The sequence below is a fragment of the Anomaloglossus baeobatrachus genome, chromosome 4 (genome assembly GCF_048569485.1).
Source record: "Anomaloglossus baeobatrachus isolate aAnoBae1 chromosome 4, aAnoBae1.hap1, whole genome shotgun sequence".
Lineage (NCBI taxonomy): Eukaryota > Metazoa > Chordata > Amphibia > Anura > Aromobatidae > Anomaloglossus > Anomaloglossus baeobatrachus.
In genome coordinates, this window is record NC_134356.1 from 244,129,071 (window position 1) to 244,153,280 (window position 24,210).

General features: G+C 45.3%; 1 protein-coding gene across 1 annotated transcript in view; it reads left to right on the forward strand.

Annotated features, from left to right (window-relative positions):
- ACSS3 (acyl-CoA synthetase short chain family member 3) overlaps positions 1-24,210 on the forward strand; it is a 209,671-nt gene that overhangs the window by 180,386 nt on the left and 5,075 nt on the right. Inside the window, exons 12-16 of the mRNA XM_075344762.1 lie at positions 16,980-17,043; positions 21,705-21,786; positions 21,873-21,995; positions 22,270-22,369; positions 22,453-22,628. Of these exons, the coding sequence (XP_075200877.1) occupies positions 16,980-17,043; positions 21,705-21,786; positions 21,873-21,995; positions 22,270-22,369; positions 22,453-22,628 (545 nt within the window). The remainder of the gene's footprint in view (positions 1-16,979; positions 17,044-21,704; positions 21,787-21,872; positions 21,996-22,269; positions 22,370-22,452; positions 22,629-24,210) is intronic.

The following is a 24,210-nucleotide window of genomic DNA, read 5'->3' on the forward strand; positions in this document are numbered from 1 at the left end:
AATGAGGGAATTTGTTTGTGTTTTTTATTTCTAATAAAGGATTTTTTTCGGGTGTGTGTGTTTTTTTACTGTCACTTACAGATTAATCATGGAAGGTGTCTCATAGACGCCTGACATGATTAATCTAGGACTTATTGGCAGCTATGGGCTGCCAATAACTCCTTATTACCCCGATTTGCCAACGCACCAGGGTAAATCGGGAAGAGCCAGATACAGTCCCAGAACTGTCGCATATAATGTATGCGGCAATTCTGGGCGGCTGCTGACTGATATTGTTAGGGTGGGGGGCTCCCCATAACGTGGAGCTCCCCATCCTGAGAATACCAGCCTTCAGCCGTATGGCTTTATCTGGCTGGTATTAAAATGGGGGGGGACCGCACGCCGTTTTTTTTAATTATTTTTTTTTTTTTTTCACTGCACAGTATAGACACGCCCACCGGCTGCTGTGATTGGGTGCAGTGAGATAGCTGTCACTCAGCGTGGTGGGTGTGTGTGACTGCAACCAATCACAGGCGCCGGTGGGCGGGTAAAGCAGGGAATACGAGATTGATTAATGGGCGGCCGGCTTTTTCAAAATAGTAAAAGCCGCCGAAGTTTTTATAACAGCAGTGCAGCGCCGCGCCGGGGATCGGGGAGCGGTAAGTATGAGAGAGGGGGGAGAACTGACCGACAGACAGCTAGAGGGACAGATAAGACAGAGAGACCGACCGACAGACATAGAGACCGACCGACGGGCTGAGGGAGAGAACGAAACAGAAAAAGAAAAAAGACCGACATCACATGAAAAAAGCACAAAACGTACAGGGAGCAAACAGAGATGCGTCCGTGTCACTCGGACGTGCGCACAGACCCATTGACTTTCATTGGGTCCGTGCTGCGTGTTGCGTGCAGAAAACGGACATGCTGGCGTGAGACACGGCCCACAAAACGCATCACGGAGACGGACTAACGGACATAACCAAAAACGCAATTGTAACCGCTGAGATATAGTAACATTGGTGCACGTTTGTCCGTGTCTCCAGTATACACGGAAACGGACCAAACACGCACGTGTTTCACGGATGTGTGTTTCAAGCCTAAAGAAGTTGTCCAGTTACCAAAACTGATTTTTTTTTTTCTGATAAATCTTGCTAATATGTGCCCCTCAACACATCTATTATGTTTTTTCAGCAAAATAACCTTTTATTGTGCACTAGCAGCACATCTACATTGCTGGCTCCAGCTCTGCTGGGGTTAATCTCTCCTCTGACTTCCTGTGTTCAGTTCCTACAAGTCCCAGAATTCTTTGTGGCTCTAGGGCGGTGTCTAGCTTATCTAACACACCCACTGTGTCTAACACCCCCCTCAGCTCTCCACCCAAAGCCTCCTCCCTGCCTCTTCCCTTTGTGGATGCACTGAGAGAAATCACACAGAGACAGCAGCAGCTCCCAGCTCTGCACAACCAGGGGAAGAAAGTGTGTGTGTGAGTGTGTGTGTGAGTGTGTGTGTGAGTGTCTGTGTGTGTGAGTGTGTGTGTGTGTGAGGGTGTGTGTGTGAGTGAGTGTGTGAGTGAGAGTGTGTGAGTGAGAGTGTGTGAGTGAGAGTGTGTGAGTGAGAGTGTGTGAGTGAGAGAGTGTGAGTGTGTGTGTGTGTGAGTGTGTGTGCGTGAGAGAGTGTGTGTGTGTGTGTGTGTACAGAAATTATGATTATTAGTCGGCGCAACATGTGGTGAGGGGGTGATGAGATTGCTTTTTTCCCTCTTGTCTAGTCTGTGTGTCGTCCGTATCATCCGCAAACCTCATATGACTGGATCCTGTAGATTAAATGTGCAGCGCATGCAACCGTTATTTTACCGGATCCTTCTGCAGCGGGACACAGAATTTATCGGCCGGCGCTGGAGTCAGCTGACTCCTGATCTCACAGCCCGCACACGCTGCAATAGCTGCAGGTGGGCTTATTCACATGACCGTTCCGTTTGTCCTGGTCAGTTCCTGTTTTTTTGCAGCCCCACAGACAGGACCATCTTTTCAATGTCTTTGTGTAGGATCGGATGGTACACAGTAGCACTTCCATGTGCATCCGATCCTACAAAAAAAAACACATCGGATGCCATATGTGCGCTCCGTTATTATGGAACATGTCCTATTCTGTTCCGTAATAACGAACCGTGACGCCATACAAGTCAATGGGTCCGCAAAATTCCCGGAAGCAACACGGAGGCACTTCCATGTGACTTCCGTTGGGTGCCCGTGCAGTCAGTGTCCTGCTCCAGCCCCAGCCCCGCAGTTGCCCGCTCAGCAGTGTCAGCAGCGGCCCACACTGCAGTGTCAGCAGCCGCGGGGATGACAAGCGCTACCGTCAGGAGGTTAGTAAGTTCATTACCTACGGTGATGAAGTCCTGCCCTCCTGACGTCAATGGTCGTCACTGCCTTCTATGCCCGCCGCTTGTCACATCACCTCTCGCTGTCGACCCGAAACTGTGACTAGTGGTGACGTCACGGGCCACTCGCGATACTTTGTTTGTGAAGGCGGCGGTCACTGAACTCGGTGATAGCGCTGCTGTCAGGAGTTCAGCGATCATCGCAGGTAATATACCTCGCTAAACTCCTGATAGCAGCACTCGTCATGCCCTGCAGTGACCTGGGCTGACCTATTGATGTTAGCTCAGGTCGCTGCACGGCTCTCCCAGCAAATAGGGAACATTCTGTTCTTCATTGACTGGGACATTGACTATGGTATGGATCATCGTGGGACCCCCTTGTATTACACCAGACCTGGATTTGTATTTCTTTCTAATAAATTGGTGAAAGAGGGAATGTGTTGGGGAGTGTTTTTTCAAATAAAAATGTGTTTGTTGTCTATTTTTTTTTATTATTACTGCCTGGGTTTGTGATGTCGGGTATCTGATACACGCCTGACATCACTAACTCCAGGGCTTGATGCCAGGTGACATTACACATCTGGTATTAACCCCATATATTACCCCGTTTGCCACCGCACCAGGGCAACGGGATGAGCTGGCGCGAAGCACCAGGACTGGCACATCTAATTGATGCGCTACTACTGGGGCGGCTGCAGCCTGCTATTTTTAGGCTGGGGAGTGTCCAATAACTGTGAACCTCCCTAGTCTGAGAATACCAGACCACAGCTGTCCGCTTTACCTTGGCTGGTGATCCAATTTTGGGGGACCCCGTGTTTTTTGTTTTAAATTATTTATTTAATTTAAAATAACAGCGTGGGGTGCCCTCTGTTTTGGATTACCAGCCAAGGTGAAGCTGCCAGCTGTGGTTTGCAGGCTGCAGCCGTTTGCTTTACCCAAGCTGGCTACAAAAGATAGGGGGACCGCATGTCATTTTTTTATTATTTATTTATTTTTTGGCTATATACAAGACTAAGCACCTTAGTGCCACATGAAAGTCACAAAAGGGTGCCAGCTTTGAATATGCAGGGGGTAGGACATTATATATGTCTTTCTTATCTATCTATCTATCTATCTATCTATCTATCTATCTATCTATCTATCTATCTATCTATCCAGCCCTCTATTCATTCATTCATTCATTCATTCATCCCTCTGTCTCTATATCTATCTCTATATCTACTCATCTATTTATCTTTCTTGCTGCTTCCATTTTTTGCGGTCCGCAAAAAAACGGAAGGCACGCAGATGTCACACGGATGCCACTAGGATGCACCCGTGAAAAAAAAGGACCGTTTTTTGTGGCCCGAAAAAACGGAACGGTCATGTGAATGTAGCCTTAACAGCAGTCACTGCCTGCTGCCGATCACATGTGACCGTGTGCGGGCTGTGTGTGCGGGCTATGTGTACAGGAGTTCAGCTGAGTTCAGATCAGCTGACTCAAGTGTCGGCCGATCAGGCTGGGGCCACATGGGGATTACTGCGATCCCCTCGCATTACACTCGGCTCACGCTCAGTACAGCAGAGCTGAGTATCATGCGTGTGTCCCTGCGACTGAGGTCCGACTGTGCGAGCAAACCTCAGCTGCGGGGGGCAGTCCGCCACTCGAGGGGTGGTCCAGCACTGAGGAGGGGTGGGAGGGATTTCTCTCCCTCTCTCCTACGTAGTCCACCGATGTACCGCAAGTGCAGTGCGATTTTTCTCTCACCACATACATTTGAATGGGTAAAAGAGAGAGTCTTGCATTACAGTTGTAGCATGCTGCGATTGTTTTCTCGGTCCAATTAGGGCTGAGAAAATAATCGCTCATGTGCGCTGACACACAGGCTAGAATTGGTCCGAGGGGAATGCGATGTTTTATCGCACTCCACTCGCACTGTTTTTCTCGCCGTGTGGCTTAGACCTTACTTGTTCTATGTCCCCCTGCATCCATCGCAGCGTGTGCAGGCTGGAGTTCAGCTGAGTTCAGATCAGCTGACTCCAGTGCTGGACTGAACTCCGCTGACCTCACAGCCCGTACACGCTGCAATGGATGCAGGGAGACACAGAACAAGTAATCGGCCGACACTGGAGTCATCTGATTACTTGGGATGAATTGAGCAGTAAAATGCTCTGGTGCTCGATGGGCGAAGCCCATGTCGATTTTTTTTTTTTAAAAATTCATTAAAAATAAAAAAAAACAAAAAATCACACTGTTTGTGGGCTCCCGCTGCATTTTCTATTGCTAAGGGTAACCCAAGCAGCTACTCGCTGCTAACCCCCGCTGCTTGGTGTTACTTTCACTGGCAATAGAAATCCAGGGAAGCATTTTTTTTTTTTTTATAAAGGTTTTTGCCTGAAAACTTTTTTTAAAAAATGACGTGGGCCCATATTTTTGTATGCTAGCCAGGTACAGCAGGCAGCTACGGGCTGCCCCTAACCCCCAGCTGCCTAATTGTACCCGGCTGGGAACCAAAAATATAGAGAAGCCCTTTTTTTTTTTTTTATTTCATGAATTTCATGAAATAATTAAAAAAAAAAAAAAATGACGTGGGCTTCGCCGAATTTTTGAGTCCAGCCAGGTACAACTAGGCAGCTGGGGATTGGAATCCGCAGTGCAGGGTGCCCAAACTTTCTGGGCCCCCCGCTGCGAATTGCAGTCCACAGCCGCCCCAGAAAATGGCGCTTTCATAGAAGTGCCATCTTCTGGCGCTGTATCCAACTCTTCTAGTGGCCCTGGTGGCAGGTGGCACGCTGGGTAATAAGGGGTTAATACCAGCTATGTTTTACCAGCTAGTATAAAGCCCGAGATTCTTAATGTCAGGCCAAGTTTGACCTGGCCATTAAGAATCTCCAATAAAGGGTTTAAAAAAAAAAGACATCACACAGAGAAAAATACTTTATTAGAAATAAATACACAGACACAGTAGGGACTCCATGTTTATTACTCCCTCTCACCCCTCCACGATGGAGAGATTTCTGTACTGACCATGCCAGGAGAGAGCAAGGGAAAAGAGAGAGAGCGGGGGGGGGGGGAGGAAAAGAGAGCGAGGGGGGGAGGAAAAGAGAGCGAGGGGGGGAGGAAAAGAGAGCGAGGGGGGAGGAACAGAGAGCGAGGGGGGGGAGGAAAAGAGAGCGGGGGGGAAAAGAGAGCGGGGGGGAGGAAAAGAGAGTGAGTGGGGGAAAGAGAGCGAGTGGGGGAGGAAAAGAGCGAGGGGGGGAGGGAAAGAGAGCGGGGGGGGAGGAAAAGAGCGAGGGGGGGAGGGAAAGAGCGAGGAGGGGGAGGGAAAGAGAGCGAGGAGGGGGAGAGAAAAGAGAGCGAGGGGGGGAAGAGAGCGAGGGGGGAAGAGAGCGAGGGTGGGAAAAGAGCGAGGGGGGAAGAGAGCGAGGGGGGAAGCGAGCGGGGGGGAAGCGAGGAGGGGGAGAAGAGAGCGAGGAGGGGAAGAAGAGAGCGAGGAGGGGGAGAAGAGAGCGAGGAGGGGGGAAAGAGAGCGAGGGAAAAGAGAGCGAGGGAAAAGAGAGCGAGGGAAAAGAGAGCGAGGGAAAAGAGAGCGAGGGAGGGAAAAGAGAGAGAGAGTGAGGGAAAAGAGTGGGGGGAGAGAAGAGAGTGGGGAAAGAAGAGGGGGGGGGCAGAGGTGCTCTGTCATTAACTGTCTCCACTCTGTGACTTGTGGTGCAGGTGACAGAGTGCAGACAGTTGGTCCCATGCAGCGCAGTAACCCCCACGATCGCCATGAATTAAGAGGTAGGGCATGTTCTTTCTTCCCCTGCATGACGCTACCTGCTTATGATTGGTTAACCTCAAGCAGCGGAAGAAGTACATGCCAGCAGAGACAAACCTGAAAACGCCCAGTTAAACTTTTCATAAATCATAGCCTAAATTTTACAAGCTAAAATCTCCACAAAGGTGAGGAGAAATTAAAAAATAAACACCATGTTTTATTCAGCTCTGCCTCCTCTATTGCATGATGTGTCCAGTTTAAAATTCTTAAATTGGTGAAAGGTCATTTTTAATGTTTTCAGTTGTGTGTGTTGGAATAAATGCATAGGTAGGTTCTGTATGTGATTTTCTATGTATATAATTTATGTGAAAGTATCACAAAATATAGCTATATATTTGTAGTTTAGAACATAAGCTTGTGCTCTGTTGCTGAGAGGGACTTTGATCATTTTATTACGCCTTTAAAAGCCATTCAAGATTCAATCACTATGTGTATGAAGTGTGACCACCCTCTAGTGGTAGACACGCTACAATAAGAATAAATAAGCAAATATGCTGCAAAATAGAACACATTACATAAGCAAATCAAAAGTTTTTAAAATATCACAAAATTCATCTGTGACTTTGGTCTGATTCCATAAATGTTTTCGAAACCTCCTACAATGAGTTTACTTTTCTCTTTGTTTGACGGAAGACACTAGATTACTTTAACTAAGGTGGTTCTCAGCCTGTGGGCAACTGGGGGCAGATGTGGCCCACAGTGCCCTTCTATACAGCCCTCAACCACCTGATAATTCAGAAAAAAACGACATCCATATCCTTCCCTGCACTGATCACAGATATCACTTATCACAGTACACCTCGTCAGATTAGTAGGGTCAGCGTGACATCATCATTGTGGGCATGACACAATGACACAATGCCCCTACTAATCAGAAGAGGTATTGGGAAATTAATATACAATATCAGATGCATAGTGACTCAATGGATAGCATTATAGCCTTAGCGCTGCGGTCCTGGGTTAAAATCTCACCAAGGACAACGTCTGCAAGGAGTTTGTGTGGGTATACGCTGTGTACTTTGTGTTCCTCTAAGACGCCAAAGTAAATTTAGATTACAAGTCCTAATGGGCTAGGTGATAATGATGTGGAATATAAGAGTAATATTTAAATGAGTAAAATTAATAACCTGAAAAAAAATCTACATTTTTGTTATTAATCTCCCTCCATTTTAGATTCAAATGTGCCACAGCATAAATGTATCTCTTAACCTCATCCAAGACCATCTCTTGCTCTTCTCCCCTTAAAAATGTCTTCCATGAGGGAAATTGCTCAAAACCTTTTATCATTTTCATTATCTGGTTGCATAAAGTGAATGTAAAAATTGCCTATATTTCCTAACGCTGTAGGAATTAATATTTTGTATATATAATATATATATGTGATGCCCTGGCCTATCAGGTCGTCACAGGGTATTGTGCAACCTGCCCTTCAGCACAGTATCCAAGTCCTCCTTGGTTACGGATCCCTGTTCTTTGGTGTTGCTAAGATCAGAGCCAGTCAAAACCCTAGGAACACTTTACATCATACCCACCAGACGCACCATTGGGGGGCCTGAAGGGAATAGGGCCGACCACTTGGGGGGTTGGTAGGGGAAAGTGGAAAAGTGACAGGAGAAGTGAAAAGGAGTGGAAGGAGTAGGAAGTAGTGTGTGACTCTCTGAGAGGGAGAGGTCACCGGTGAGGAGCAGGGCTCCTGAAGTCTACTAGGTGGCAGACGTTGGTCTGGGCCTAGTAGGAGCTTGAACCCCGGTCACAGGGGATGATGTCAAGGGCCACGGATTGCCAAGGAGGGCACGATGGGGTACGCGGACCCTAGGCTGGGAAGTAGCTTCAAGCATCCTGGTAATTTACCCGACGGGGGTGAAGTCTTCAAGACTCATCCCTCACCCGCTCCAAAATTATGGTACTAGCACACCGATGGGATAGAACTTTTCCCAAAACACAGTCCATCAAATCCCAAGCGTGAAGCCTAAGAGCAAGCTCACTCCGTTAGCCATACGGGTGAGTAGGACCCGATTAGTTCCATACTTTAGGGTCCAACAGTGAGAAGGTGACACGGAAAAGGCCACAGGCTAACAAGCAACACCAAGGGCACGGATCCAAGCGTGCTCCCTCCTTGCTGCAGCGATGCTCAGAATTCTGGTTTACAAGCTGTCGGTGTCAGAATTCTTGGACTGAGTGAGTACGCAGACACCCTGTCCCTTCCCAAAGGCACCCCTTCACTGCCATCAATGGGCCCCGGTGCACAAACCCCCTACCCACGGAGGGGTCAAACACCTTGCTGCCATACCACCATCACCGGGCTCCCCAACAGCAGCGGTGGTACTCCACCTTACCACGCATCGTGGGTGGCGTCACGAACTTCTAACTCCCCTGTTAACTCCCTATTTCAAACTCGAGTGTCCACACGATTCCCCGGGTCCGGAGACCCCTCGAGCCACCGTGGTTCCGGATCCGAGCGGCTCGGCTGCTGACACGGGGGCGGTACATATATATAGTATAAGAAAGCAAAAGACCACACAATATAAATAGGAAAGGGGCAGCATGATACACCTTCCTACATGGCACACTCTAGACATATGAGAACAAGGAGAACAAAAGCGGAGTGTGTTGCAAAATAAACAATTTATTGACAAGGACTGGCACAAGAAAGGATAGGCGGCGACATCAAAGACATATGTGTGACAAAGAATGTATGGGAGATGTTACAACATACAGAGTAATTTCAATGGGCCACCTTAATCATCAGGGGGATCCCTGCATCTATAACCCATGACCTTGGTTTGACTCATACGTAATATTCTTATTACATCATCTATTTTGAATTTTCCATGTGCACATGTGTTTCCACTCTTACATATGCTACATAGTATGGGCATTATGCTTATGGCCCTGGTCATTTCTGATGCATGATTAAATGGGGGGCACATAACCTGTGCTTATGATAATTTTTTCCTCCGTTTTTTTGCATCTGTTTGTCCTTGCATATGTGTTTTTGTCACATATATATAACTGTTGTTACCATTTTTACAGCTACTCATGTCTATTTAAGGTGGCCCATTGAAATTACTCTGTATGTTGTAACATCTCCCATACATTCTTTGTCACACATATGTCTTTGATGTCGCCGCCTATCCTTTCTTGTGCCAGTCCTTGTCAATAAATTGTTTATTTTGCAACACACTCCGCTTTTGTTCTCCTTGTTCTCATATATATAGTATAGCACCTACATATACTGCAGCACTTTACAATTCAAAGGGGACATGTGCAAATAAAATCAGACATGACAAAATAACGCATGAGCCAACAATTTAAACGAGGAGTGAGGACCCTTCTTACAAGCTTACAATCCATATGGAAATATGGGTGACATAAGGTAAAAAGTGCTTTGTCTGTGTGGCTCAGCCATCATTATAATCAATAAGAATACACATGTTAGGCTGCATTAAACGGTCACCAGCCACTATCTATATTTGCCCAGATGGGCAGCACGGTGGCTCAGTGGTTTACACTGTTGCTTTTAGGCAGTAGATTCTTGGGTTCAAATCTATGCTGTCCCCTGTGTGTGGTTTTCTTCCAGAGATGAATTTAGGTTTTTCTGCACCTGCTATAAATTAAATTTGGTGCTCTCTCCTGTAGACAACTAAAGCAGTTTGAGTAGTCATCATTAGTGATGAGCGAGCGTGCTTGCCACTGCTCAAAAGTCAATCGAGCATCGGGGTGCTCTGGTACGCTCGTTACTCGATTTGAGCATCTCAGGTGCTCATAAGTGTCATTCGTGAAAGAACAAAGAGTCGGCTCCCGTAAGTGAATGACAACCGCCTTGGAGAACAGCCAAATCTCACTTCAAAGTGCCACAGCCTGAGAGACTCTTTGGACAGCCACATCAGGTGGCCTCTTGGCAACCCCTCCCCCTTCTGTCTGTGTATGGGGAAAATGCCCCACTTTCCACCCTATAGAAACACTACTGTTTCTGTTAGATAGTCTAGTATCCTCCCACACTCCAAATACTGATAATGATTATGTAAAGCGCTGTGAAATATGATGGTGCTATGTAAGTACCACTGCAGGTCCTCACGCTCCACTGTACTGCTTTCCCGGTTCCACTGCCGGCCGGAATCAATCTGTATTGTTGGATGTGGTGAGTGTGTGTGACCTGATGTGGGATTGTGTGTGCGATCTGATGTATGTGTGTGTGTGTGTGCGATCTGATGTATGAGGTTTGTGTGCGATCAGATGTAAATGAGTGTGGGCCAGAAGCAGGAAAGGACCGCATGGAGCATACCTGCTGGGAGCGCCTGCCAAAGGTAGCAGGAGGACCTGGGAGTGAAGTAGGTGTCCGAGGTCTGGAAAGTATGATTATCCTGGGAAGCGGGTCTGCTTTTTGGGGGGTAAACCTATCCCCATTCATGCTTCCCCAACAATAAACCCTACCCCAAAAATAAACCCTAGCACATTTTGCTGGGCAAAAAATAATATAAGACACTGTGTTATTTTTGGGAAAACATGGTATATTTAACTCAAATTGTCTCTCCAGTAAAGGAGACAAACTCTAGCACAGCGCCACCTATTGGAAGTAGCGATCCTAAAAGTCACAAGTGGATTTTTAACAATCCTTTGCAATATGACTCAGGATATATAAGCCAGATCAGAATCCCAATTTGCAGACATGGTGTTTCGGGGTGCTTGCCCCTCGACAGTGCAAAGTATGGGGGTGTCTGATCTGGCTCATGAGAAAGCTATGTGGGGACCACGGGGGAACACTATTCTCCTTAAGGAGACTTTGCAAGCCAGTCTGGCTGCCAAGTAAGGGGACTTATAGCTGCCACGCCCCTCTAAGAAATATTCAAATTGTCTCTCCAGTAAAGGAGACAAACTCTAGCACAGCGCCACCTATTGGAAGTAGCGATCCTAAAAGTCACAAGTGGATTTAACTCAGAATTCCTGCTTCATTTTAGAGAAAACTTTACGTTTAATAGCCTTCAGGGACCGAGCTGCACAGGAGACTACTCAGACAGACGGGCAACTGGCAGCTTCTCCTGACCTGTTGCCAGTGATCAACATGTCTTGCTTTGCATGTGTGAATTGAGAGAGACCTGTCACACCAAGGCAGCTGGCTGGTCTCTAGAAAGTGTTTAAAGTGTAACCGTTGTTTTAATTTTTATTTCCTAAATTAATAGTTCACATGTAAATAAGCAACTTTGTAATATTGGTTATCAGACAAATTTGATTCTTTCTCTGCCAGAATTGATCAGTTATTAACAAAATTCTCAATTCTGAGGTAAAATCTGTGTAAGGTTGGGGCCACACGGGGACTACTGCGATCCTCGGATGACACTCGTCTCACACTGGCAGTACAGCAGGAGCCAAGTGTCACAGTGACTGAGGTCCAATCATGCGATCAGACCTCAGCTAGCTGCAGGAAGCGGCCGGCACTGAGGAGGGGCGGGCCAGTGCTGAGGAGGGGCAGGCCGGCACTGAGGAGGGGGATTTATCTCCCTCTCTCCTCCGTAGCCGGCTATTGACATTCTCGCACTGCACTAGCGGTACACCGGTGTACCGTGAGTGCCGTGAGATCTTTCTCTCACCCCATAGAGTTGAATGGGTGAGAGAGAAAGAGTCTCACATTACAATCTCAGCATGCTGCGATTATTTTCTCGGTCCTATTGGGGCTGAGAAAATAATCGCTCATGTGTGCTGACACACAGGCTAATATTTGTTCGAGTGGAATGCGATCTTTTATCCCACTCCACTCGGTCCGATTTTCATGCCGTATGTCTTAGGCCTTAAGTGAAGACTTTCCCATTACTGAGATACATGAGATATACTGATGAGATTCTATGATGACTGGAAGAGCTGAAGGCAGGGGGAGGAGCTGGAGGCGGGGGGTGGAGCTGGAGGCGGGGGGGGAGCTGGAGGCAGGGGGGGAGCTGGAGGCAGGGGAGGAGCTGGAGGCAGGGGAGGAGCTGGAGGCAGGGGAAGAGCTGGAGGCAAGGGGGGGAGCTGGAGGCGGGGAGGAAGCTGGAGGCAGGGGGGGGGAATTGGAGGCAGGGGGGGAGCTGGAAGCTGGAGGCAGGGGGAGGAGCTGGAGGCAGGGGGAGGAGTTGGAGGCAGGAGGAGGAGCTGGAGGCTGGAGGAGGATGCAGAGCTCCATGGCTCCTCTCCCTTCTATCTACATATAATCTCATCAGTAACAGCTGCCATCTTCTATCTCAGTAATGGGAAATTCTTCACTGAATACAAATTTTACCTCAGAATTGAGAATTTATACACTGTTTTTTTCTAAGAAACGCCACAGTATATCAATAATGTATGGCTGACATCATACAGCCAGTATCTGATACATGCTACCTGTGGATCCCTTTAAGGCTATTTTCCCACAATGACTTTTGGTGAGTTTTTGATATTGCCGAATTTCTCCACCTATTATTTAAATTCGGTTACTTGTGTTTTTTTATTGCGTTTTTTTAGCATGTGCTTTTATGGCATTTGTGACCATGTTCTTTTTTGGTGTGTGATGCTGCTTTGTTATTGATACTTTCTGGTATTTGGCTGTGACAAAACATTATTGATATACTTAAGTATGTATTACATGTGTTTTTGATGCTTTTTAACCTCCAGATTTTCCACATGTATGTCTAAGGGTACGCTCACATGAGCATATAAATCGGACAAGTAAAATGTGAGAAAATCTAGCATTGCATTCTGACCAATGTTAGTCAATGAGGAAGAGCAGATGGTCAGGTTTTCTCGCATCCAGATTCTGGATGCGAGAAAAGTCGCAACATGCTGCAATTGTATCCTGATTGTATCCTGTATCCTGAAAACGTCCGAGACTCGACAATACAAGTCAATGGGTGCGAGAAAAAAACGGACGTCACACGGACAGCACATGGACCATCCTAGTAACGTCTGTTTTTATGGATACAATCCTATCATGTAGCAGAGAACACTATAAATGCTCCTGTAAATGGCTGTAAATAAGTAATAGCTGCTGAGAAATAAATGGACGTCACGCGGACAGCACACAGATGACAAGTGAGAAAAAATTGTCCTACTCTCCTGGACGAGAATGGGACTATTTTTACATACGTTCGTGTGAGTCCAGCCTAAGGGGAGAATCTGCACAGCACACGTAGCATACCCTAAGGTGAAATTGACATATTGCTGATTTGAACCACGCATCATATATCCGTTTACTCTGAGTAACACAGAAGCTCAGTGGGCAGGAGATTTCTATACATCCCATCCACTATTCTGCAAATGTAAAATGCTAAATACCAAATTAATGTCACACAAAGGAATTTTGACAAAATGTCCTACTGTGTCAATGCACCATTACATTCCCCATACTGTAAATGGAAATGGCTCTAAATATAAACATATGTATCCCTATAAAAGATAGCCAATACAAAAAATGCACAATATAAAAGTGAAAGTTTATTAGTGAATAATTATTAAAAAGAAGATACGGGTACAGATACTATTTATGGGTGTATGTTACTTATTTTTGTCATATCTCACATATAATTATTTATTAATATTTATTGTACTCCTTTTTGTATAACATTTTGTAAATTTTTACGTATATATTGGAGTACGCAGTGCCATTTTTTGTTCTTTGAAATATTTTCTGTCCCTTGCCGTACTGTCTTGTGGTGCTTTATTGCACTTATTCCATTACTTTTTATCTTGTTTCTAATAATTATTCACTAATAAACTTTCACTTTTATATTGTGCATTTTTTGTAAATGTAAAATGCTGCATTTATGTCACAGAGAAAATACGCAGTGGGAACGTAGCCTAAAGGCCCCGTCACACTAAGCAACATAGCTAGCAATATCGCTGCTAACGAACAACTTTTGTGACGTTGCTAGCGATGTTGCTGTGTGTGACATCCAGCAACAACCTGGCCCCTGCTGGGAGGTTGTTGGTTGTTGCTGAATGTCCTGGGCCATTTTTTAGTTGTTGCTGTCCCGCTGTGAAGCACAGATCGCTGTGTGTGACAGCGAGACAGCAACAACTAAATGTGCAGGCAGCAGGAGCCGGCTTCTGCGGAGGCTGGTAACCACAGTAAACATCGGGTAACCAAGAAGCCCTGTCCTTGGTTACCCGATATTTACCTTTGTTACCAGCCTCCGCCGCTCTCACTGTCAGTGCCGGCTCCTGCTCTGTGCACATGTAGCTGCAGGACACATCGGGTTAATTAACCCGATGTGTGCTGTAGCTAGGAGAGCAGGGAGCCAGCGCTAAGCATTGTGCGCTGCTCCCTGCTCTGTGCACATTTAGCTGCAGTACACATCGGGTAATTAACCCGATGTGTGCTGTAACTAGAAGAGCAGGGAGCCAGCGCTCAGTGTGCGCTGCTCCCTGCTCTCTGCACGTGTAGCTGCGTGCGCTGGTAACCAAGGTAAATATCGGGTTGGTTACCCGATATTTACCTTAGTTACCAAGCGCAGCATCTTCCACGCGGCGCTGGGGGCTGGTCACTGGTTGCTGGTGAGCTCACCAGCAACTCATGTAGCGACGCTCCAGCGATCCCTGCCAGGTCAGGTTGCTGGTGGGATCGCTGGAGCGTCGCAGTGTGACATCTCACCAGCAACCTCCTAGCAACTTACCAGCGATCCCTATCGTTGTTGGGATCGCTGGTAAGTTGTTTAGTGTGACTGGACCTTAAAGGTGGCTTTACACACTGCAACATCGCAAACGACATCGCTGTAACGTCACCGGTTTTGTGACGTAATAGCGACCTCCCCTGCGACATTGCAGTGTGTGAAACACATCAGCGACCTAACCCCTGCTGTGAAGTTGCTGATCGCTACAAATCGTTCAGGACCATTCTTTGGTCCTTTGTTTCCCGCTGTGCAGCATGATCGCTAGAAAGTCTCAGTGTGTAAAGGGGACTTTACAGCGAATTCGTTAGCGACTTCCCTTTCAAAAAGCTGCTTTACAAAGTCCCCAATGACTAGCTAGGTCGTTCTGCAGGTCCGGATCGCTGTTGCGTCGTTGGCCAGGTTTGCCTGTTTGACAGCTCACCAGCGACTCACCAGAGACTTTGTAGCGATCCCGGCCAGGTTGGGATCGCTGGTGGGATTGCTAGAAAGTCTCAGTGTGTAAAGGGGCCTTAAAACTGGATACTGGGAATTACCTGGATTATCTGAAGTAGTGCCTTCTACAGAACTGGCTCAGCACAAGAGAATTCTATCAGACAGAAAATGGGAGATTCGGATTATTAAGGATGTTAGTCTTAGATCATCACAGATTACCTGCGTTTATTTTTCAAATCAAAGATCCACCCGCGCCTGCTAACTAGTTAGTGTTGTCAAACTCTGATAGCATGAGCTATCACGCACCATCAGGGATTGCGCCATTCCCCGTCACCATCAGCAGCCCTGCAATCACAGGGCACTGATGGGTTGTCATGACAAGCTGGGATTCAGCTGATGACCCCTGTTGCTGTCACAATGAAGTTCCTGTGAATGCCAGCAGAGCGCCAGCATTCACAGATCAGCATTTCTGATCTGAACATCAGAAGTGATGGGATAGTACAGGCATAAAGTGCCCTAACGGGAATAATAAAATCAGTAAAAATATAAAAAAAGTTTTAAAAAATATGAAAAAAAACCTAAAAGGCAATCAAAACATTGTATCTACCCAAAAACAATATAATTAAAAACGCCAGCTCAAGATTAAAAAAATAAGCAATCACTGAGCCCCAGATACCCAAAAATAACAAAGCTACGGGTCTTGGAAAATGGCGACAAAAGCGCAATTTCTTTTTTTTGTCAAATTTTTGAATTTTTTTTTTTACCACATAGATAAAAGTAATCTAATACATGTTTGGTATCTACAAAGCCGTACTGATCTGTGGAATCCTTTATCCAGGTCAGTTTTACCATATAGCGAATATGGTAAATAAAAAAAAAACAATTGTGCAATTGACTTTTTTTTATACAATTTCTCCACTCTTGGAGCGTTTTCTTCATTTTCCAGTACACTATATGGTATGTCATTCAAAAGTACAACTCTTCCCGCAAAAAACAAGCCCTCATAGGGCTATACTGACAGAAAAAAATGTATGGCTCTTGGAAGAAAGGGAGGAAACTACAAAAAACTGAATATTGTTCCAGGGAAAAGGGGGTTAAACAGTTCAAAATGCAAATTAATTTGATCAAAAAAACCTTTATTAAGTCATAAATAAATATTTCCACCTGCTATGAGTAATGTTAATTTGTGCCACTTGTATTCTGTTTTCTAAATAAATTTGACTAAAATGATGTCTCCTTCAAGGCCATGACCACTTTTCATGTCACTGTTCCAATATGATCACTAATGATTTAGTCACTTGTGATCATTTGTGACTTTTTTTTACTAAAGTCTCAATGTTTACATCAAGAGTTAAAATTCTTCTACATACTTTAGTTATGTCTTTTCTACAGATCGATTCCAGTCTAGACGTTCTCTGTGACTCCGGGCTTTTTAGCACAGGTCACAGATAGTGTTTATCAAGTAGTGGATTACCTAGAGTGGATGGAACTGGAGAAAGCTTTCAGATAAAAGTATTTGGTCTTTATAGGATTACACCATTTGAATATAAATCATATAACCAGGTATAAAAAAGTAAAAAAAATATATAGATCATTCCATAACTTTTTTGTAATAAAGACATGGATGCAATAGAATTTTAAACTTGGTTATTTTTTCAGTATTATTTTGATACTATGTTTGTTTAATACTGTACAGTATATTAACTCTACAAAATGCATATAGGACTGTGTGTATATATAGTATATAAAGAACTTGTTACATTTTCATTGCAGTTAAAATATTGGACAGCAACATGCAAGAAGTGAAGCCTAACACTCTGGGTAATATTGTAGTTAAGTAAGTGCTCTTGTTTCTTTACCTCTAACTATCATGTTCTAAATCAGGGATGTCAAAGTCACATACACAAAGGGCCAAAGTTAAAATCTTGGACAAAGTCGGGGACCAACCTAGTTGTAGGTCTGACATAGCACTCTGTGCAGAAAATGGGCCTCACATAGTTCTCCATACAGAATATTGTGCCCCACATATCCCTCCATACAGAATAATGTGCCCCACATAGTCGTCCATACAGATTAATGGACCACACATAGTCCTCAATACAGAATAATGGGCCCCCCCTTATAGAATAATGTACCGCACATAGCCCTCCATACAGAATAATGGGCCCCACATTGTCCTCCATACATAATAATAGTAATAATAATAATTTTATTCATTTATATAGCGCTATTAATTCCACAGCGCTTTACATACATTGGCAACACTGTCCCCATTAGGGCTCACAATCTAGAGTCCCTATCTGTATGTCTTTGGAGTGTGGGAGGAAACCGGAGAACCCGGAGGAAACCCACGCAAACACGGGGAGAACATACAAACTCCTTACAGATGGTGTCCTTTGTGGGATTTGAATCCAGGACCCCAGCGCTGCAAGGCTGCAGTGCTAACCACTGAGCCACCGTGCCGCCCAATATTGGGCGCCACATAGCCCTCCATACAAAATATTGGGCCCTACATAGCCCCCATTTAGAATAATGGGCCCCACTTACCGTTCCATACAGAATAATGGGCTCCACACAGCCCTAGATAAAGAATACTGGTCCCCACATAGTCCCCCCATACAGAATAATGTGACCCATGTAGCCCTCCATACATATTAATTGGGCCCCGCATAGCCCTATATACAAAATAATGGGCTCCACATAGTCCTTCATACAGAATACTGTGTCTCACTTAGTCCTTGATACAGAATAATGGGCCCCCATATTTCCCTACATGCAGAATAATGTGCTCCACATAGCCCCCATACAGCATAATGTGCCCACATAGTCCTCCATACAAAATAATGTGCCCCACATAGCCCTCCATACAGAATAATGGGCCCCATATAGTCCTCTACACAGAATAATGGGTCCCACATAGCCCTCCATACAGAATAATGTGCCACACATAGTCGTCCATACAGAATATTGTGCCCCAGATAGCCCTCCATGTAGAATAATGTGCCCCATATTGTCCTCCATACAGATTAATGGGCCCCACATAGTCCTCAATACAGAATAATGCCCCCCCTTATAGAATAATGTACCCCACATAGCCCTCCATACAGAATAATGTGCCACACATAGTCGTCCATACAGAATATTGTGCCCCAGATAGCCCTCCATGTAGAATAATGTGCCCCACATTGTCCTCCATACAGATTAATGGGCCCCACATAGTCCTCAATACAGAATCATGCCCCCCCTTATAGAATAATGTACCCCACATAGCCCTCCATACAGAATAATGGGCCCCACATAGTCCTCCATACATAATAATGGGCCCCACATAGCCCTCCATACAAAATAATGGGCCCTACATAGCCCCCATTTAGAATAATGGGCCCCACTTAGCGATCCATACAGAATAATGGGCTCGACACAGCCCTAGATATAGAATACTGGGCCCCACATAGTCCCCCATACAGAATAATGTGACTCACATAGCCCTCCATACATATTAATTGGGCCCCGCATAGCCCTTTATACAGAATAATGGGCTCCACATAGTCCTTCATACAGAATACTGTGTCCCACATAGCCCTCCATACAGAATGGACCTCACATAGCCCTCCATACAGAATGGACCTCACATAGCCCTCCATACAGAATAATGGACCTCACATAGCCCTCCATACAGAATAATGTGCCCCACATAGCCCTCCATACAGAATAATGTGTCCCACATAGTCCTCCATACAGAATAATGGGCCTCACATAGCCCTCCATCCATAATAATGGTCTCCACATAGCCCTCCATACAGAATAATGTGCCCCACATAGCCCTCCATACAGAATAATGGACCCCACATAGTCCTCCATACAGAATAATGGGCCTCACATAGCCCTCCATCCATAATAATGGTCTCCACATAGCCCTCCATACAGAATAATGGGCCCACATAGCCCTCCATACAGAATAATGGACCCCACATAGTCCTATATACAGAATAATGGGCCTCACATAGCCCTCCATACAGAATAATGGTCCCCACATAGCCCTCCATACAGAATATTAGGCCCCACATACTCCTCCATACAGAATAATGGACCCCACATAGTCCTATATACAGAATAATGGGCCTCACATAGCCCTCCATACAGAATAATGGTTCCCACATAGCCCTCCATACAGAATATTAGGCCCCACATACTCCTCCATACAGAATAATGGACCCCACATAGTCCTATATACAGAATAATGGGCCTCACATAGCCCTCCATACAGAATAATGGACCCCACATAGTCCTCCATACATAATAATGGGCCCCACATAGCCCTCCACACAGAATAATGGGCACCTGGCATCACGTGCCAATTAAAGTCAGCCTGCGGGCCACAGTTTGATGTATGTGTTCTAGATGTTTCTGTATGTCACCATCCATATCTATTATAAAAATAGATGTTTTCAATAAGGCGATATTCACACATCCAGGAGATTTTTTTTCTTGGGCAGCACTCCATCCCACCCATACAGTAGATTGGGTATATTCATAAATGTGATCCAGTCCCAGATCCAAGAGTGAGATCTGACTGACTCAGCGCAGGGTCTATTCTGATTCATGTTTGCGGATCAAACTCCACATTCCAGGTGTATAGGAACCCATGAGACATGGATGCTAATCAGAAGGCTTCCCATTTGACTCCGCTTTGCATCTTCATCTCACCGATCAGTTGCTTAGTAATAAAGTTGAATAAAAAACATATGACCTTCCAGGGATTTTTTTATTGGCTTGGCAGCAAGCCACTGAAAAAATACAGTAGAAAAATAAATAAAAATTTAGTAGAAAAATTAAAGTAGCTAGAATAACACCTGAGAAAAAAAATCTGTCGCACTCAAAAGTGTGAATCTAGCCTTAAATAAAAATGTAGGTCACATGAAGACTAGCATACTGTTTAACTTGCATATCCTTTTCTTTAAAAGCTGCAAGTGTTTAATTAACCTGTAGCGCCACCAAAGGAGAAACAAAGCATTACATGTTAACTTGGAAAATCAGTAGATTTGATTCTCCAAAGGAAAACAAGTTAAAGGCAACCTGACATCTGATACGTGCTGTCCTAACCACAAGCGCCATGTATCAGACGCAGGCTGCATCATTTCAGCCAGATAGTAATTCAGCCAAATGCTGCCGCGTTTCAGAGAAAAACAGCCGGAGTGTCAGGTCTCTCCCCGTGTTCATGTATAACAAGAAACATATCACTCAAAGGCAGTGCTGAGAATTTGCCTGTCCGACTAGTCTCTTGTGCATCTCTATCCCCGGCAGCTATTAAACTATGGTTTTATCTGAAACGCTACAGGGTTTGAGTTAAACATATATGGGTGCAATCATACAACCAGTGTTTGATGTCAGGTTCCCTTTAAGGTAGCAAATCTCATTTCACTGATGGTGCTCTTCAATGGAAAACCGACATCTTTCCCATTAAAGGGGTTGTAAAGCCTTGGAGTACAAGTATGCAGTCACTTTGAATGCAGACTTGTAAATCCTCACAGAGCACAATGCACACTGTCAGGATGCTCCGATGCTCGGAGTAGACGGTCATGTTTCGGCAAGTATGCAATATGCATACTACCAGACACATTCAGACTAGACATATCCAGCCTCCCTCAATTCAGCTGTATTGAGCAAAACCTCACACTTCTAGTTGGCATGTGATTGCATGTTTGTAAATACATGTACTTTTAGGGGTACTTTGCACGTTGCGACATCGCTACTGCGATATCGTCGGGGTCAAATCGAAAGTGACGCACATCCTGCTCCGGCAGCGACGTCGCAACGTGTAAAGCCTAGATGCGCCGATAAACGTTTGCAAAAGCGTCGAAAATTGGTGATCTGTGTAGCGTCGGGCATTTTCATAATGTTACACCAATAGGAGATACGATGTTGTTCCTCGTTCCTGCGGCAGCACACATCACTGTGTGTGAAGCCGCAGGAGCGAGGAACATCTCCTTACCTGCATCCACCGGCTGCAATGAGGAAGGACGTAGGTGGGTGGGATGTTTACGTCCTGCTCATCTCCGCCCCTCTGCTTCTATTGGCCACCTGCCGTGTGACGTCGCTGTGACGCCGCACGATCCGCCCCCTTAGGAAGGAGGCGGGTCGCCGGCCAGAGCGACGTCGCAGGGCAGGTAAGTGCGTGTGAAGCTGCCGTAGCGATAATGTTTGCTACGGCAGCTATCACAAGATATCGCATGTGCGACGGGGGCGGGTACTATCGCGCTCGGCATCGCTAGGCGATGCTAGTGATGTCGCAAGGTGCAAAGTACCCCTTAGTCACATACATGCCTGCTCGCGGCATCGGCACTGCACTCTGAGCGTATACAAGTCTGCAGGCACATAGAGTGAGTACTGATTTGTACCCCCACATCAAAATGATCTAAGAGTCTATTTGAAGTGTAGTTTCTAACTTGTGGGAATTGTTTTTGCCTTTGTTTTATTTCTTTTTTTTTTCTGCTTTAGGTTACCGTTGCCTCCTGGGGCTTTTTCATCCCTTTGGAAAAATGAAGAACTGTTTAAAAGCCTCTATTTTAAGAATTTTCCAGTAACTATAACATTGACACTATTTCTTAAACTTACACAAACCAATATTTTTTTTTCTTCTAATTTTTTTAATGTTATATTTACCAGGGATATTATGACACAATGGATGCTGGTTACATGGATGAAGATGGGTACGTGTATGTATTGTCAAGGGTTGATGATGTCATCAATGTTGCTGGACATAGGTTATCTTCAGGTGCCATTGAAGAAGTAGGTCAACCTATCTACTTTTCCTATCTTTAAATGTTAGTGTACAGATATATACATGTAGTACATATGCAAAACCAATTGTGTACTTTTCTAAAGTTGATAACATTTCTAACAATGTTCCCTTAATATCACCTGCCAGCAGTTGGGCATGCCCGATTATACAGTTGGCATGTTAATGGCCCTTTATATCCTTCTTATTACCCAAGTATTTTGGCAATTTACAATACATTACATAATATAATGTATAATATTTCCTCTTTTTACTCTTATATAGTCCGTATTACTCCATAAGGCGGTGGCAGACTGTGCTGTAGTTGGTTTGGAGGATCCTTTGAAAGGGCATATTCCCCTGGCACTGTGTGTCCTACGAAACGGTAAGGACTGTATTTCTCAGTTTCTTCCCTTGGATAGGTATTTAGCACATTATCTAATATACATATACGGTAACTTATTTTAGATGTGGAAAAATCAGCTGACAAACTGGCGGAGGAAATAGTCTTACTGGTCCGGGAACATATCGGCCCTGTCGCAGCATTCCGGAAAGTGATCATTGTAAAGCAGCTACCTAAAACACGGTCTGGCAAGATTCCTCGCGCTACTCTCTCTGCACTAGCTAACGGCAAACCATACAAGGTCAGCCAGCAATGTCAGATAAGCCTGATATGAGATGCATAATGTATGCTCGGCCTGACAGAACAAATGAATGATTCGTCTGGATGGTAAAGCGCATTAGTAGTATTTCCAGTACAATGTATTCTATGAACAGAGCTTGTATACTCTCATTAGGAGATTTTTGGGTTAGAAGGAAAGGTTCCTTATCACAAATCCGTTGATGGCTCATTGATTTCAGTGAGAAGCAGTTTGTTTTTTTTTTTCTCCTTCATAGTTCTCAGCTTTATAAGACATCCATTCTACATCATTTTGTTGAACTGAGCTGATATGCTAGAGACTTAAGCGGGCTTTACACGCTGCGATCTCGCTAGCGAGATTGCAAGTGATCGTACTCACCTCCATCGGTTGTGCGACACGGGCAAATCGCTTCCCGTGCCGCACAACCTCGCTTATCCCATCACACAGACTTACCTGCCCTGCGACGTCGCTTTGGCCGGCGAACCACCTCCTTTCTAAGGGGGCGGGTCGTGCGGCGTCACAGCGACTTCCCACGGCAGCCGTCCAATGGAATCGGAGGGGCGAAGATGAGTGGGACGTAACATCTCGCCCACCTTCTTCCTTCCGCATTGCTGGTGGAGGCAGGTAAGGAGGTGTTCGTCGCTCCTGCGGTGTCACATACAGCAATGTGTGGTGCCGCAGGAACGACGAACAACATCGCTAATAAACACAAAACGATTTTTTGTTTCAGGACGACCTCTCCGCGGCAAATGATTTTAACCGCTTTTGCGATTGTTTAAGGTCGCTCATAAGTGTCACACACGGCGATATTGTTAATGACGCCGGATGTGCGTCACAAACACCGTGACCCCGACGATAATTCATTAACGATATCATAGCGTGTAAAGCCCACTTTAGCTCTCATTTAAAGTGATCCCATCATGTCTAAAGTGTTTTCTGATCTTCAGGCAGGAAGCGCTGCTTGGATTCATATACAATTTTGTGGGAAAGTTTTTGTAAAACTTCAATTTTATTAATTGAAATCCCTGATGTTTATATTCACGAGTCCAGTGAGCGGTTCTATAATTGACTGACAGTCTTCCCTGTATGACTGACTGTACATGCTGTGATAGCTGTCAATCACTGAATAGAACCACCCAATGGATTCATCTACACACAGACACCAGGGATTTCCATGGATAAAATAAAAGTTACCAATGGATAATCCACAAGATCAGAAAAAGCGGCACAGTCCACGATATAACCAGAGAGTCTTGCTTTATTCCAAAATGTGCATTTAAAAAGCGGTATAGGATCCAGGGGCAGACCCCCTACGGACGACGGACGTTTCGTGCCTGCTAGCGCTTCTACGGGTAGAGTGCAAACCTCCTTCCATCAGCAAGGGCATTGAAGCTGAAATGTGACTGGGTCTTTCAGCATGATAATGATCCCAAGCACGTCGCCAGGACAGTGAAGGAGTGGCTTAGTAAGAAGAAAATGAAGGTCCTGGAGTGGCCTAACCAGTCTCCAGATCTCAACCCCATAGAAAACCTTTGGAGGGAGTTGAAAGTCTGTGTTGCTAAGCGACTGGCCCAAAACATCACTG